General features: G+C 43.2%; 1 protein-coding gene across 3 annotated transcripts in view; it reads right to left on the reverse strand.

Annotated features, from left to right (window-relative positions):
- The window catches only part of HEATR3 (HEAT repeat containing 3), a 34,889-nt gene extending 20,426 nt beyond the window's left edge, over positions 1-14,463 (reverse strand). For all 3 annotated transcript variants that reach the window (XM_077831105.1, XM_077831107.1, XM_077831106.1), the window contains exons 1-5: positions 14,248-14,463; positions 8,805-8,977; positions 7,562-7,649; positions 3,215-3,327; positions 620-729 (exon numbers count right to left, since the gene is read on the reverse strand). In XM_077831105.1, the coding sequence (XP_077687231.1) occupies positions 620-729; positions 3,215-3,327; positions 7,562-7,649; positions 8,805-8,977; positions 14,248-14,382 (619 nt within the window). In that variant the 5' untranslated portion in view covers positions 14,383-14,463. The remainder of the gene's footprint in view (positions 1-619; positions 730-3,214; positions 3,328-7,561; positions 7,650-8,804; positions 8,978-14,247) is intronic.
- Between the last annotated feature and the right edge of the window lie 1,696 nt (positions 14,464-16,159).

The following is a 16,159-nucleotide window of genomic DNA, read 5'->3' on the forward strand; positions in this document are numbered from 1 at the left end:
AAAAGTAGTTTAGGGTACTACACTGCCCCAACAATAACCGTTTTTCAACTAAAAAAGGGTTTTCTTCTCCTTTTATGTTGCATGAAAGATACGCACAAATAGGTGAAAGCAATGTTGGAGCTCAGTCTTGCAAACCCTTTTGGGCATGAATAACTTTACCCAGAGAACAGTCCCACTGAATTCAGTTACTCACATGAAGTATGTGGATCAAGCCCTGACTGACTGTACAAGAGAAACAGCGGAAATGTTTTGAAGTACTTGTAACAATATTAGTTAGAGCAAACATTTTCAGAGAGAAGTGTAATTTTTCAATTGATGGTGCCCCCTTACATTACAAACTCATCCCTAAAAAATCTAAATTAGTTTATTTTTCTCCAGAAAATCTTCACTCCAAAAGGGGAATGGTGTATTGTCATGCTTGAGTGAGAGGGAAAACAAGCATACAAGATGTCAAACTCCAAAGTGTAATTTTTAGAAGAAGGCTTTCTGAAGTTCTTATTTTCAGTTGTGAATCTATAGGATCATTAATATGACCATATAATACAGTGTATTGAAAAGCTAGGTATATATTTGTAGCTCAAAACACTACATGATGATCACTACCCTTTTCGCCACTTACCTACTGAGATAGCCAGATCTATATTTGTGGAAAATTTCTTCAAATATTGTAACACAACATCCAAGCACCCTTCTTTGTTAAATACAGATACTGCCGTACCATTGCACTCACTAAGAAAAACAAAGAATGATAAAACATTTTTCACTTTTAACAAAAGTCACTATAATAGAGCTCTAACAATTTATTCAAACATTTTAGTTTTGGAATTTATATTTTTATTAATTCATTTTAAAAAACTAACAGCTTCAGGACACATTTTCCACTTTGAAGGGTGGTTCTTTTCCACTCAGTAATAAGAAGTCATTGTTCCAGCACAGATAGTTGACATTTAGAAGTCTGTACTACTTTTCTGAAAGGTGCCATTTACTTTAATTATCTTACTGATCTTATTTGTATGTATTTAAATTAACTCACTTATTTCACTTAGAACTAAAATATTAAGACGGAACCATGACTTCTACGGATCAGAAACAACACAGAACCTAGCCAATGGCCAGGAAACTTGCGATAATTATTATTTGTCTAGTGCCCAAAATATGCTAAATGCTTTACAAAACATGGTCCCTGTCTCAAAGTCACTTACATTTGAAATAAGACACGACAAGTGACAAATGAATACAAGAAATCCAGTTCTATTGAGGGCAAGGGTTACACAACAAAAAGTTACGTGGCAGCACAGAGACTTGTGCATGCAGTTATTTTATAGTTGTGTGTGTGTGTGTTAGACACGAAGGCCCCAACCCTGCTGCTACTCCATGCTTGCAGATGCCTGGAGCCCCAATGAAGGCAGTAGGGCTTCATATGGTCTCAAGGTTCCACCCCTATGGAGCAGCTTACATGATGGAGTCTAAATGAACAACAACAAAAAACCATTCTAGGTTGAAATTCAGTTTGAACTCTTAGCCCAAGTCTTTGTCAGATTGTGTCATACCAATGTCTGCACTAGAGTTTCTATTAATATTGTTTCCGTTTCTCTTTGTGCAACCTATAATTTTCTTCATGTCAGCTACACAAATGGATGTAAATTAGTAATGGGACTAGTCACATGCTTAAATATGCTTAAGAACCCTTCCTGCATCAGAGCACTAGCGGGCACTGGGAACATCTGCAGAGGGAGGAGGAAGAAAAGAAATCCTCACTCTTTCCCCCGACATGGCCGCAGATTGGCTCCATGGCGAAGCCTAATAGCTAGAAAATCATGGCTCTTATGTATAGCATAACCGGATGTGTTCCACTGCTACAAGGTCGTCCATCCCCACACAGAAGGTGGAAGGATTTGACTCAACAGAGGAGATGACTGCCTGAAACAAGTGGCGTTTCTCTTTATAATGTCAGATAGCAGGAGGGAGGGGGAAGCTATTTCTAGCACTGGTGGCATGATCAACCATTTTAATCTTCCCCTTGAGATTGCAGTACCTGGGGAAAGCACATGTGGACAAATCTGTGTTGCGCATTGCTTCAGCTGCCTTTGATTTTAACATTGTGCTGAACTTAGTTCCCAGTCAGCGTTCCCTTTCTTTATACTGCAGATCTGCATAGGTCACTTTAAGGCTCATACCTCAGCACTTTCTTCACTATTCTGTTACTCTTCTGCAGCTTTCTCTCCATTACAGACACCCCAAAGGTTTACTAACCTCTATGTTCTATAGGTCTTAATTCTTTCCCCATTTCAATACTCCATATTTCTATCTAGACATTCTGCATTCTCCTTAATGTCCTCTCCCTGTAGATTCAGCACTCTTTATACTTTCATGTAGTGATCTCCAGGCGCTGATAGAATGGGCATAGGATATGCAGATCAGGAAGCTCCACTCTGCCCCTTCAGTGGAGAATGCAGAGCCCAGCAGCATACGAGCCATCCTAGGTTTCCATTCTGCGGCTTCGCTATGAATTCTGGGGGACTCCCATTTATATAATCCATGATTTGGAGCATTCCAGAACTCAAGAGGCCTTAACTCAACAAAATCAATATAAAACTCCTATTGGCTCCACTGAGCGCATGATCAGGCCCACAGAGAGTAGTTTAATTGTAGCAAAACATTAGGCTTCAGCAGTAGGGACTCTGGTGGGGCCTACATTCCCCACTGAGGCTGGGACAGCACTGTAGTCTCCTGGTTGGCATATAATGTTCCCCTACTTCTCCATTACAGAATGGTCCTACAGGAATTTTGGGAGGTGCAGTCTTCAGTCTCCCATGAATTGCAGAAAGTCTTCACCTTCAAAGTGATTATGGTCTAGTAGTTGCACAAAAGCCAAAATCAGGATTTAGACTGAGTAGCTCTTGGAAGTCAGACTTCAGCACAGTCCTACCTGCTTGATTAATAATAATTTTAAAATAATAACTTTGTGGATCTTCACGATCTTTCACTTAAAAAACATGTTTTATGTTATTTGCCATTTATGGGGGAAAAGTATATAAATACATTTTTCAAGTTTGAAAAGAGATAACCATGTTAATATACAAACTACTTTCAGGAATGAAATGACCAGCTATTATGGCTTTTATCTTCACTGGGACATATCAGGTCAAACCATTTTTCAAAAGAACTAGATATATAAGAAAAGCATCTGTGTTAATATTAAAATGAAACTTACCATACATTCCATAACACATTAACAGCCTCATTGGCTATGTCTTCAACACAATTTTTCTTTGTATCTTGGCATTTCGTGGGAGAGACCTCGTTGGCCTCTAGTCCAGCACTGCACTGTAACCGAATAGGTAAAAAGGAATTGGAAAAGAACTGGACAAGAGAAAAAAAATTAAAAGCAGAGATCTCAGGACAGCTACTTAATGACAGAATTTACAGTTCATCTGCAACTCTTCATGGCAAACATCATATACTTCAGGGTCATATACGAATTCAACTATTCCTTTCTACAGAAAAGAAATTACACACCTTTACAAAATCACCTTTTACTATGTCTTGTCACACATCCCCTCGTTTTCAAAAGCACTTTCTTCTAGACAAATAAACTTGTTAAACTTTTGTCTGACTGCCACAAGAAAACACAATGGCAGATGCTTCTCACGAACACTGGAATGTCCATTAATGCTAATAATTAAACACTTTTACAGAATGTCGTCTACATATCTCACAGCACTTTACAAACATGGCTAATGTGGAGAACTGGGAAATATGTTGTTTTTTTATAAACGTAGTTTTCCCTTCTGTGTACTCACCTTGTCTGAAAGCATATTTAAAGCAAAAAGGATTGTTGAAGAAACCAGGCTGGAAAGGTAAAATAATACTCAAGGCTCAGAATCTAGGGTTCAAGAAACAGTATTCTCTTAAATGATTGCCCCTATGCTGAGGGAAGTTGTCAGGCTGACACGGAGACTTACTGGAAGTTAGGGGTCTGCAGCAACCATGCTGTAACTTGATGCCCAAAGAGAAGAGAGGGGCAGCAGGGCTAAGTCAGGTCTATCCGGGGCCTCAAAGGGAATGCCAAGTGTAGGTAAGAGAGTACGTGTAGATCTCTGTTAATTTAAATCCACTTCTCTAAGAGCTGAGTACCCTTTGGCAAAACAAATATACTTTGTTTTCAAGAATCTGTTTCTGTATCACAGCATGTTATTCCTGTCCACAAACCCCCAAAGAAAACTCTTACAGGTGCCAAGCTATGGGCCTACTAATATGGTTGACAGCTAGCGGGTGTAAATCAGAGACCCAGTGGGAGAGTGGAGGATTGTGGGATCCCATCCCAAAGGGAAGGTAGAGACCTTCCAGTTAAAACGGATGTACTCAGTGGACTGGAAAAGGGTCTCAGAAGGGCAGTCTACACAGGGATTGACAGTTATCCACATTTTATAGATGGGGAAAGTTAGGCACAGAGGTTAAATAGCTTGTCCAAAACACAGTAAAGTCAGCGGATAGATGGAACCCAGGTCTTGACTCCCAGTCTTGGTCCTTATTCACTGGACCAAATGGAGACTATAATGTACAATTAGAGGTATTAGAAACACTTTATCTTACTGTGACTGGTACAACAACGTTGCCAACTGTAAATTCAATCATTAATTTGGATTAGAGCACTCACTGTGAACCTCAGTAGATGTGGCATGTAATGTCAAATTGTAAAGATCCTGCAATCAGATTTGCTTGCATGATTCACCCTCCCTATAGCTGTGTGGGGTCCCATTAACTTCAACGGATTTCTGTGTGGGCACAGGGATCTGTGCTAGCAGATCAGAGTGCAGAATCAGGTCCTTGCTTGGGATCTCTCTCTAGATTTGCATATCATTTTGGTAAACTCTCACAGAAATAAAGTGTTCCAGTTATGTAATAATTTATGTGAAAAGGGATTAGGAGCAATTCCTTAGGGAGCTGAGACATTTGGGGATCATCCCAACCAGTAAGGGGCTTGGTCACTGCCTGCCTTCTGACCTTGGAGTGCCTTAATGCTCTGCTGTTATGGCTCAGATTTCAAACATAAGCTCCCTAGCTACTTTTTATCCATTGCATACCAGGACTCTAATTTGCTCATTCTCCCCTTTCCTTCATTATTCCTCTTGACACAAAATAAACAAAAGAATACAACAACCTGTGAGCTTGTACTTTGTTCCCTCACTTTTGAATCCACTAGGGTTTGTTCAGCAAGTATTTGGAGAGCGAACCTCAGTTCACTGATACTGGAGTGCAACTCCTGTACCAACTACACTACTGTGACATGCTGGAGATCATCCAAATGAGTAAGGAGCTACGTCACCACCCGCTCTGTACCTTGGGGTGCCTTAAACGCTGTATGACTCAGAACCCTGATATCAGTAGCTAGCCCACCAAGCACAAGGTCTCACCCTGGCTTCCACCAGCTTAGTCACTCCTTGAGGGGTGACTCCAACAGCCCTTGGAGTCCTGAGTCTCCCCAAATCCATCCTCCCCAAGTTCGTAAATACCAGGCACCTGGACCATTCCCATGAAGGCATGAAACAGACCCACTAGTTATCAGTTTACTTTGGCGCACACACGCCATACAGTTTGTACAACAGATCTGCTTGGGGGTTTAAAAAAAAAAAAAGTGGATTTAATAGAAAAACCCCAGATTCAAAGATGAAATAGTAAAGGAAAGCAAACATGGAACAGGTACAGAGAAGGGCTACTAGGATGATCTGAGGAATGGAAAACCTGTCTTATGAAAGAAGACTCAAGGAGCTTGGCTTGTTTAGCCTAACCAAAGAAGGCTGAGGGGAGGTATGATTGCTCTCTATAAATACATCAGAGGAATAAATACTGGAGAGGGAGAGGAATTATTTAAGCTCAGTACCAATGTGGACACAAGAACAAATAGATATAAACTGGCCATCGGGAAGTTTAGACTTGAAATTAGACAAAGGTTTCTAACCATCAGAGGAGTGAAGTTCTGGAATAGCCTTCCAAGGAAAGCAGTGGAGGCAAAAGACCTATCTGGCTTTAAGATTACACTCGATAAGTTTATGGAGGAGATGGTATGATGGGATAATATGATTTTGGCAATTAATTGATCTTTAAATATTCATGGTAAATAGGCCCAATAGCCTGTGATGGGATGTTAGATGGGGTGGGATCTGAGTTACTACAAAGAATTCTTTCCTGGGTATCTGGCTGGTGAATCTTGCCCATATGCTCAGGGTTCAGCTGATCGCCATATTTAAGGTCGGGAAGGAATTTTCCTAGAGGGCAGATTGGAAGAGGCCCTGTGGCGTTTTCGCCTTCCTCTGTAGCATGGGGCACAGGTCACTTGCTGGAGGATTCTCTGCTCCTTGAAGTCTTTAAACCATGATTTGAGGACTTCAATAGCTCAGACATAGGTGAGAGGTTTATCGCAGGAGTGGGTGGGTGAGATTCTGTGGCCTGCATTGTGCAGGAGGTCAGACTAGATGATCATAATGGTCCCTTCTGACCTTAATATCTATGAATCTACAAACAAGTTACCCAGCAAACAAACGAAGATGCAGCCTCGCCCTTGGTCTAAGTCAGATACTTCCTTCAGTACAACTACGTCACTCAGAGGTGTGAAAAATCTACATCCCAAGTGACGTAGTTATACTGACCTTATCCTCCTGTGTAGACAGTGCTATGTCAGCAGGAGAGATTCTCCCACCAACATAGCTATTGCCTCTCATGGAGGTGAAGTTACTAAGCTGACGGGAGAGCTCTCTCTGATCGGTTTAGAGCATCTTCACCAGACTCACTGCAGCTGTGCCAATGTAAATTTGTAGCGCAGAAGTGCCCTTAGACTTTACACTTCCATCTTCAATGAAATCCCTTTTCTAATACAAGTTACCTATTGCCTTTGAACAGTTTCCTAGCATACACCCTAGATTTGGGGGGCATTAGCATCCACAGACTGCTTCCCATCTAAAGACGGTCCCTCGGTTGCCTTTCACTTCCAACCCCTTCCGTTTTAAAAGGGTTTGTAGGGTTTTCTTTTTCTTCAATCACTACAGATATTCAAAGTGGGAAAATACCCACTTGTCTCAATGACTTTCTATTAACTTTAATGGCCCATCTTTGTGTTCTCGTGGATTGTGCAATGGTTACTTGAGTCTGGCTTGGGAGGCGCCTCTCCCAGTCTGATTGCTCGCTGTCCGGCTGGGAGGTGGAGCTGAAGTTTATTTGACATTTTTGTCTAATATATCACCATCATACACAATCAGCTGATTCAACAGCTTATTCTTTAGGGTTCAGCCCCCCTGTTCTCCTCTTGGTGTGTCTGGTTGCTGACTGTCACGTGCAATTTATTTTCAGCTAATATCCTAATTCTGCTTGATTGTATCTACTACAAATAGAAAAAAAAAATTACAATTCTAACATTATGAGATACATTAATCTTGCCAGAATTTCTGCCTAAATTTCAAGTGACTCCTTCAGAACAATTTTACAAACACTTCATGGTAGTTTTGAAAAAAGAAAGACGAGGACAATTTAAAAATTGTATAGAAGTTAAAAAAAATTAACATACCTCTTTCAAAAGCGCTACAAGGGGTGTCATGATATCTTTAGTCACCATGTCATCACAAACTTCAAATCCTCCACAAGCACTGAGATTTCTGGAACAAGTTAAATGTCTTGGATCACATATTATAAAGTTACCTGCTTTGAATATTTCAAAGATGGTATATTTAAATATTTCTATAGTAACAGATTTAGAGGTTATGACAGGTTTTGCCTTATTTTTTTTTTAAAGTAACATTTAATTACTAAGGTGATACTGCATGAATCACCTGCTTTTAGTCTCTTACATTTCTTAATCTAAAAATATATAAAACTCAGTTTAAGAAAAAAAAAAACCAAAAAACAAAAAAACAGACCTTTGTAGATAGCATAGCAATGAGCCAAAGCCACGGAAGCAAGTCTCAGAGGCCAGGGTAACTGACTCAGGCTTGTGCTACAGGGCTAATAATAGCCGTGTAGATGTTCAGGCTCAGGCTGGAGCCTGGGCTTTGGGACCTGGTGAGGAGAAAGGGTCTCAGAGCCCAGGCCCCAACCCCAAGCCCAAATGTCTACACTGCTATTTTTAGTCCTGTAGCACAAACCCAAGTCAGCTGACCTGGGCTTTCAGACTCTGTCATGAGTCTCTCCCCCCCCCCCCCTCCCCCGGCGTAGATGTACCCTGAGCCTACTTTTATTCCTACTAAAATATGGCAAGATTTCATTTGGGAAACATAGCCCCAAGCCCTTCCTTCTGATATCCTGGAAGCTAATCTTTAAAGCATGTGTGTGCAAAATATTTACAAGAAACTGTTACTAAACACATTTCTAAAGGAAACACTAACACTGACATTATATTTCTGTGCAAATAAAAAAAACAACAACAGTAGGTCTAGGTGCAGTACAGTTAGTCCCATAAAATTTTGCCCCTTAGTATTTCTTTCTATTACAGAGATGGAAAACAACAAATGACAAGAAGTAGGAACCAGAGTAGCAACAACTGCTAAGGTAAGCTGTGATCTTGCAACAAGACTCTTGTGGAGCTTTACTGAAGGCAATCAGCATCTGTCCATATGAATCTCATTGTGAGATCAGGACTGTAGGCATTCATACATCAAGACTTTTCTGATTAGAACAATATATATAATAGGGTTAAAGTAAAAAATCCCAAAGATGACAATATTCAAGGTTGTTTCCTTGTATCTGAAACTCCTCTTCTCTACTGTACCAACAGTAACTCCTTCTTCTACAATACATTATTAAAAATCACTTACCGGAGAGCTCCAGCAGCTGTCTCACGAACAGCTAAACTTTGATCAAGCAACATGGGACCCAAACACCGGACTACATCTCTCTGCAGAAAGGCTGGGATTGCATGCTTCTGCTGCAACATTTTGGAAATGTTGGCACAGGCAAACTCTCTTACATCAGCACTTGGATGCTGCAGCTGAGGAGATACAACAAAGGAGATTAGAAAGTTACACTGTAGCAAGAGACAAAACCTGTCATTTTCCCCACCCCCACACTGCACTGTCTTCCCCCTCGTTATCATGTTTTCTTATTTCTGTAAAGGAAGAAGACTTAACAAATTTTAAAAGAAATAAACACTTTTAAAAATCAAAAGATCTTCACCTAGATTTTAAACTCTGAAACACAAAAATCTTATCAAAAGAAAAATGAGCATACAAGAGAAAAGGGAAGCAATGATTTGTTCAATCAGTTCAAGTAATCACGGACTACCAAAAGTCTGATTATGGAAAAACAGATTTGATTACCCACACTCATAACATGTCTACATGAGCTTTAAGTACAATCCTCTTCAATGACACTAGTGAAAAGTGAAGGGTTATGATGGGTGAGTGGCTACATCTATTTTGGGGTCTTTTTTAATGTCTGTTCTCTTGATATTGCCAAGTCCTTGACAATCTCCTCTCCCAGTCTGCAGGCGAAAGCTCTGCTCAGGTAGACTCAAATTTTCACAGGGTTTACGGCCTGCTGGGCCAACAAACAGCTGTTTCAAAGAGCAGGAGCAGCAGAGAAGTGGAAAGAGGCAGAAGACGCTCAGCTGTGCCACGCACCAAAGACTGGCCAGTACTGTTGCCCCTGCCCTCTCCAGTAAACATACTAGTTCCCCAGCGCAGGGCTTCTGCTTGCAAACAGGAAGAACATAGAGGAGTGGGTTGGTCAGGGGGCTTTACATGTCAAAGACTAAACTACACTATTTTTCTTTTAAAGGGAGAGCAAGTTCAGCCATTTACTCTGCATGACCCTCCCTTTTATGAAAAGCAACAGTCAGGATGAAAAAAGAGTGAGTCAAACTTCAGATGTTCAGTTGCCTCCTCATTCCCTCCTCAAGAATGGTACCAAGACTCAAGGGAAGAGCTGAGATATATGTGGCAAAACAGGTGCCTGGTGAGATGAAGGCACCTGGAAGTTTGCCAGTGGAGGAAGGCAGGGTGGTATGGTTATGTATTAGACTCAGACTTTAAGGTCAGAACGAACCATCATGATCATCCAATCTGACCTCCTGCACATTGCAGGTCACAGAACCTCACCTGCTCACCCCTGTAATAGACCCATAAGCTCTGGCTGAGTTACTGAAGTCCACAAATCATGGTTTAAAGACTTTCAAGTTACAGAGAATCCACCCTTTACACTTATTTAAATCTGCAAGTGACCTGTGCCTCATGCTGCAGAGGAAAGCGAAAAAAAAAATAGGGTCTCTGTGAATCTGACCTGCAAGCAAATTCCTTTCCAACCCCAAATATGGCGATCAGTTAGACGCACCAGCCAGACACCTAGGCAAGAATTAACCGTAGTAACTCGGAGTCCTCCCTACCTAGTTTCCCACCGCCAGCCACTAGAGACATCTGCTACTAGCAGTCACAAATCAGCTACATGCCACTGATGGCAATCTTATCATACAATCACCTCCACAAACTTACCAAGCTCAGTCTTTATATGTTTTTTGCCCCCATTACTACCCTTGGGAGGCCATTCCACAACTTTACTCCTCTGATAGTTAGAAACCTTCCTTTAATTCCAAACCTAAACTTGTTGGTAGCCAGTTTGTATCCCTTTGTTCTTGTCTCAACATTGGCACTTAAATAACTCCTCCCCCTCCGTAGTATTTATCCCTCTGATGTATTTATAGAGCACAATCATATCTCCTATCAGCCTTCTTCTGATTAAGCTAAACAAGCCAAGCTCTTTGAGTCTCCTCTCAGAAGGTAAGTTTTCCATTCCGCTGATCATCTTAGTAGTCCTTCTCTGCACCTGTTCCAGTTTGAATTCATCTTTCTTAAAAATGGGAGATCCAAACTGCACACAGTATTCCAGATGAGGTATCACCAGTGCCTTGTATAATAGGACTAAACACTTTTCTGTCTCTACTGGAAAAACGTTGCCTGGTGCATCTTAGGAGCCTTTTTTCAGAGCTGCATTGCACTGGCAGCTCATAGTCATCCTATGATCAACCAATACACCCAGGTCTTTCTCCTCCTCTGTCGCTTCCAACTGATAAGGCCCTAGCTTATAGCAAAAAATCTTGTTGTTAGTCCCTAAGTGCATGACTTGCACTTTGCATTATTAAATTTCATCTCATTTCTGTTACTCCAGTTTTCAAGGTCATCCAGATCTTCTTGTCTGATATCCCAATCCTCCACCGTACTGGCAATACCTCCCAAGTTTGTGTCATCTGCAAATTTTATTAACACACTCCCTCCTTTTGTACCAAAGTTATTAATAAAAATGTTAAATACGATAGGTCTCAAAACCGATCCCTGAAGAACTCTACTAGTAATCTTTCTCCAGCCTGACAGTTCACCTTTCAGTATGACCCACTGTAGTCTTCCCTTTAACCAGTTCCTTATCCACCTTTCAGTTCTCATATTAATCCTCATCTTCTCCAATTTAACTAATAATGTCCCATATGAAACTGTATCAAATGCTTTACTGAAATCCAGGTAGATTAGATCAACTGATTTTTTAGACAAAGGAAATGCAGTAATCTTCTCAAAAAAGATTGGTCTGGCACAATCTACCTTTTATAAAACTAAGTTGCATCTAATCTCAATTACTGTTTACCTCTACGTCCTTAACTACTCTCTCTTTCAAAATTTGTTCCAAAACCTTGCATACAATTGAGGTCAAACTAACAGGACTGTGGTTTCCCAAATCACATCTTTTTCCCCCCTTCCTGTTGTTGGTTTTGTTTTCATTTCCCCACCCCCCTTCCCTTAATTTGTAGAAGAAGTTAAGTTCCCTTAACTCTACAAAGAACCACCTGCCATGGGAGGACAATGATGGGTTGCCAATACCACTGCTAGATCTTCCTCTACCTGCAGCTGTGGGGCCCTCGCCAGACAGACAAACTGACCCTAGAGACTTCATACCCTGGAGACTTGCTGAGAATGCAGCTTGCACATTCCCACCTGCTGTGAGAGGTGTCTGGTGGTTGAGTCTTTCAGGAAGCAAGTAAGAGAGCTGCAGGATGAGGCAGCTTGTCTGCATAGCATTCAAGAGCATGAGGACTTGATTGACAGAATGCATATGGAAACATCTGAGATGGAGAATGCTAGCCAACTACAGACAACGACTGCACCAGAGAAGAACTGGCTACTCTATGGCCACCTCAGACCATAGACTGTGCTCCACCCTCAACCCAGCTCCCCCATTCATCAAGGTAAAGTACTGGTATGCCGTACCAGCTACAGGAGGTGAGGAGCAGACCTCAATGGCTGAGGAGCTGCCAGCTACCCCCAAACGGGGAGGCTCACAACCACCGCACCCAAGAGGAGGCAGCGTAGGGTGCTGGTAGTCAGGGACTCTTCTGAGGGGGACAAAGGTATCCAACTGCAGACCTGACATGATGTCCTGAGAGGTGTGCTGCCTGCCTAGAGCTTGCATCTGAGACATTACAGAAAGGCTGCTGAGGCTCATCTGTCCCTCTGACCACTACTCCATGCCGCTCATCCACATGGCCACCAATGATACTGACAGGTAGAAGCATGAAAAGTTCAACAATGACTACAGGGCTCTGGGAGGGAGGGTGAAGGAATCAGAAGTGCAGGCTGTATTTTCGTCTGTCCTCCGGTTGAGGGTAAGAGAGGAACATGCACATCCTGGAGATGAATCGATGGCTTCACAGATGGTGTTAACAGGAGGGCTTTGGCTTCCTCGACCATAGGATGCTGTTCTGGGAAGAAGGTCTGCTGGGAAGAGATGGGGTCCACCTGACCAAGAAGGGAAAGACCATCTTCAAGCACCAACTTGCCAACCTAGCAAGGAGGGTTTTAAACTACACTCAAAAGGGGCAGGTGACAAAAGCTTCTTTTAATTTTTTCATGGTTTGTGTGTATAAAAACATCTTCTGTATTTTCCACAGTATGCATCCGATGAAGTAAGCTGTAGCTCATGAAAGCTTATGCTCAAATAAATTGGTTAGTCTCTAAGGTGCCACAAGTACTCCTTTTCTTTTTGCGAATACAGACTAACACGGCTGTTACTCTAAAAGCTCACAGGTAAGCATAAAAAAAAATGATCTTAACAGAGCACTAGTTGTTGGGGGGGGGAGGGGGAGGGAGAGAGACGGAAAATTACAATAGGGTCATAGGAGCAACAAGAGGGAAATTAGTGGGGAAATCTGCTCAACATCTTAGATATCTATACACAAATTCAAGAGGTATGGAAAATAAACAGGAAGAAGTGGAAATATGAGTTCACAAGCTAAATTATGCCTTAGTTGGCATCACTGAGACTTGGTGGGATAAATCTCATGAGGGGAATACTGGTATAGAAGGGTATAGCTTGTTCAGGAAAGACAAGCAGGGTAAAGAGGGAGGAGGTATTGTGTTATACATCAAGAATATATATACTTGTTCTGAGTTCCAGGGGGTGAGAGACAGACCAGTGGAAAGTATATAAGGAAAGATAAAATGGACAACAAATAGGGGTGATGTCATGGGAGGGGCTACTACCGCCCACCAAATCAAGAAGAGGAGGTGAATGAGGTACTTCTACACCAAATAACAGAAATATCCAGTACACAAGACCTGGTAATAATGGATTAACAGAAATATCCAGTACAAAAGTTTCAAAAGCACTGGTCTAGATTTACTTGGTTCTGCCTCTGACTGGACTTGACTTCTCAATACACTTGTATGATTCTATACTGACCAGATGACACCCCGCCACTTGGTATGTGACAACAACCTGTGCATTTCTCTATCACAGAAGGTACAGCCCACATTGTAGCTCCTTTCCCTCGGAAAAGATGTTGCAGGGAGGGGAAAAAAAGTCCATCTCCCTGTATGGCTAGCATACACATCCCGGGTGGGAAACTGGCTAGCTACTGCACACCACAAATCAAGCCTGAGCCAGGTGCAGAGTGCAGCCGCTTCCGGCACAGACACCACAGGTCCCCTCCCAGATTCCGGGGAGGGTAAAACCAGGCTCAAAGAACCCCTACCCATCAATCTGCCCGTGCCTGCACGGCTCAAAGCATGCCACTGAAGCCACACACAGGCCTTCTCCTCCTCCATGACACACGTGGGCGGGGGCCCCGGCCCACAAAAGGAGAGGCCCCCTTGCTGGGAGAGCTGCTTGCACAGCACTGGCCGAGTGGGGGGGAGGGGGGGAGCAGCAGGGATCCAGCCTATGCCCAGCCCCCCCCAGACCGACTTGCGGGGAGGAAGGGGAGGAGCTGCTTTCGCTTACTTTCTCCAGCAGCTCAGCGGCCGAGGAGCCTCCATCGCCGTCTTCCCCGGCCGGCCCCTCCCCGCTAGCGGCCTGCTGCGGGCCGGCTGGGGAGAACGGGGCTCTCCGAAACCTCCTGGCCTTGCTCTTGCCCATGGTGTCCGCCCGCGGACGGCGACGCGGCCACCCTGCCCTGCCGGGCCGCAGGAGAACGCAGAGCCCCCACGTGTGCGGCCGCAGCCCGGCCGGCCCTGACCCTGGCGCAGGCGCGGAGAAGGAGCGGCTGGTTGCCGATCCGCTAGGGGGCGCTACGCCGGCCAAGCAGCGTACGCCGTGGCGTACAATAGCGCCCTGGGCTGTGCGCAAGTGCGCAGCTTCCCGCCGGCTCCCCAGGCCGGTAGCAGGACACCCAGGGCACGGGCAGCGCCCCTTGCTTTTGAGAGACTAGGCCCTGCGGGGCTGCTGTTTTACCAGGATAGAAGGAAGGAAGCTAAACCCTCCACTCCTTCCGCGGCTGCCCCTGCGACATTTTCTAGAGGTGGGAAGAGACGGGCAGGGGTGTTTGTCTTAAAGCTCCCACTCCTAGAGTCACAGCTTATGAGGCTTTTCCCTGGTGGACATAGCGCTGTCCACACCAGTGCTTCTGGTGGTGTAACTTATGTCACTTAAGGGGGTGTCTATTTCACACACCTGAGTGACATAAGTTATACTGACAAAAGTGCTAGTGTAGACGGCGCCTATGTCTGCCTCAAATACCCTTAGGCTATGCGTTCACTACCTCGGGATGGACGCTCTGGTGATCGGTGCACCGGGGGTTGATTTAGCGGGTCTTCAGAGTGCTTTCCGCTCAACCCCGGTACTCCATTGGGAACGAGAGGAGAAAGGTAAGTAGACAGGAGAGCATCTACCATGGACCTAGGGCAATATAGGCCCCACAGTAAGTTGACATAAGCTACGTGGGCTCCAGCTACATTGTTCGCATAGCTGGAGTTGCGTAACTTAGGTTGACTTACTGCAGTAGTGTCCACATAGCCAAAGGAATAGTCTTTGTTCTAGGTTCCTACAAACCCCATGTTTTACTCAATGACTAGGGGCTCCTAGGCTCCCCACTAGATACAAATAAATAATAAAACATCTTCTGAATCTACTACTATACCCTATCAACTGGAGTAAACTGCATCTCATTTGTTCACAGCTGGACAGCATAAGTGATTAATGGAGATGGATACTTCTGCACAACTGTGATGTTTCATTCAGTGGACAGTTTGCTACATAATACAGCTATAAAACATGCACATAAACCGCTGCAATATCAGATACAAATTATTTGGATGCTTTTTTTTAAATCTGTCCCTAACAGCTGCATATTTTCTACGGGCTGTTATAGAGTAATAGAGACCAGGGCAGGACTTAAAGGAAGGGTGTAGGTTTTAAAACTTTGTACAACAGCAGCAAAGGCAGATTAGATTGTTAAATACTTTTGAATTATTGTCCTTATGTTGTATCCAACCCTGGAACCACAGAGTGGAGCAGCACACAATAGGAAATAAAAACATCCAGATTCCGACAGAAAGTAGGCAGATTCTTTCTAAATTATCCAGAGCTATTATCCTTGCCTTTTACATGTGGCACACTGGTTTTAGTTTTTGCAGCCTTAATATTTTTCCATTTTATAGTTTGCAACCATGTTTGAAAGTTATCTCCCATAGTTATATACAGTGTTGGTGTAGTCGGGTTGGTCCCAGGATATTAGAGACAAAAGGTGGGGGAGAGGTAACATCTTTTATTGGACCAACTTCTATTGGTGAGAGAGACAAGCTTTCGAGCTTACACAGAGGTTTACACTACAGACCTATACTGGTATAACTGCCACTCAGGCGTGTGAAAAATCCACACCCTTGAGTGACATAGCTTGGTATAACTAACCCCCCGT

This window comes from Eretmochelys imbricata, chromosome 12 (genome assembly GCF_965152235.1).
Source record: "Eretmochelys imbricata isolate rEreImb1 chromosome 12, rEreImb1.hap1, whole genome shotgun sequence".
In the NCBI taxonomy this organism is placed as follows: domain Eukaryota; kingdom Metazoa; phylum Chordata; order Testudines; family Cheloniidae; genus Eretmochelys; species Eretmochelys imbricata.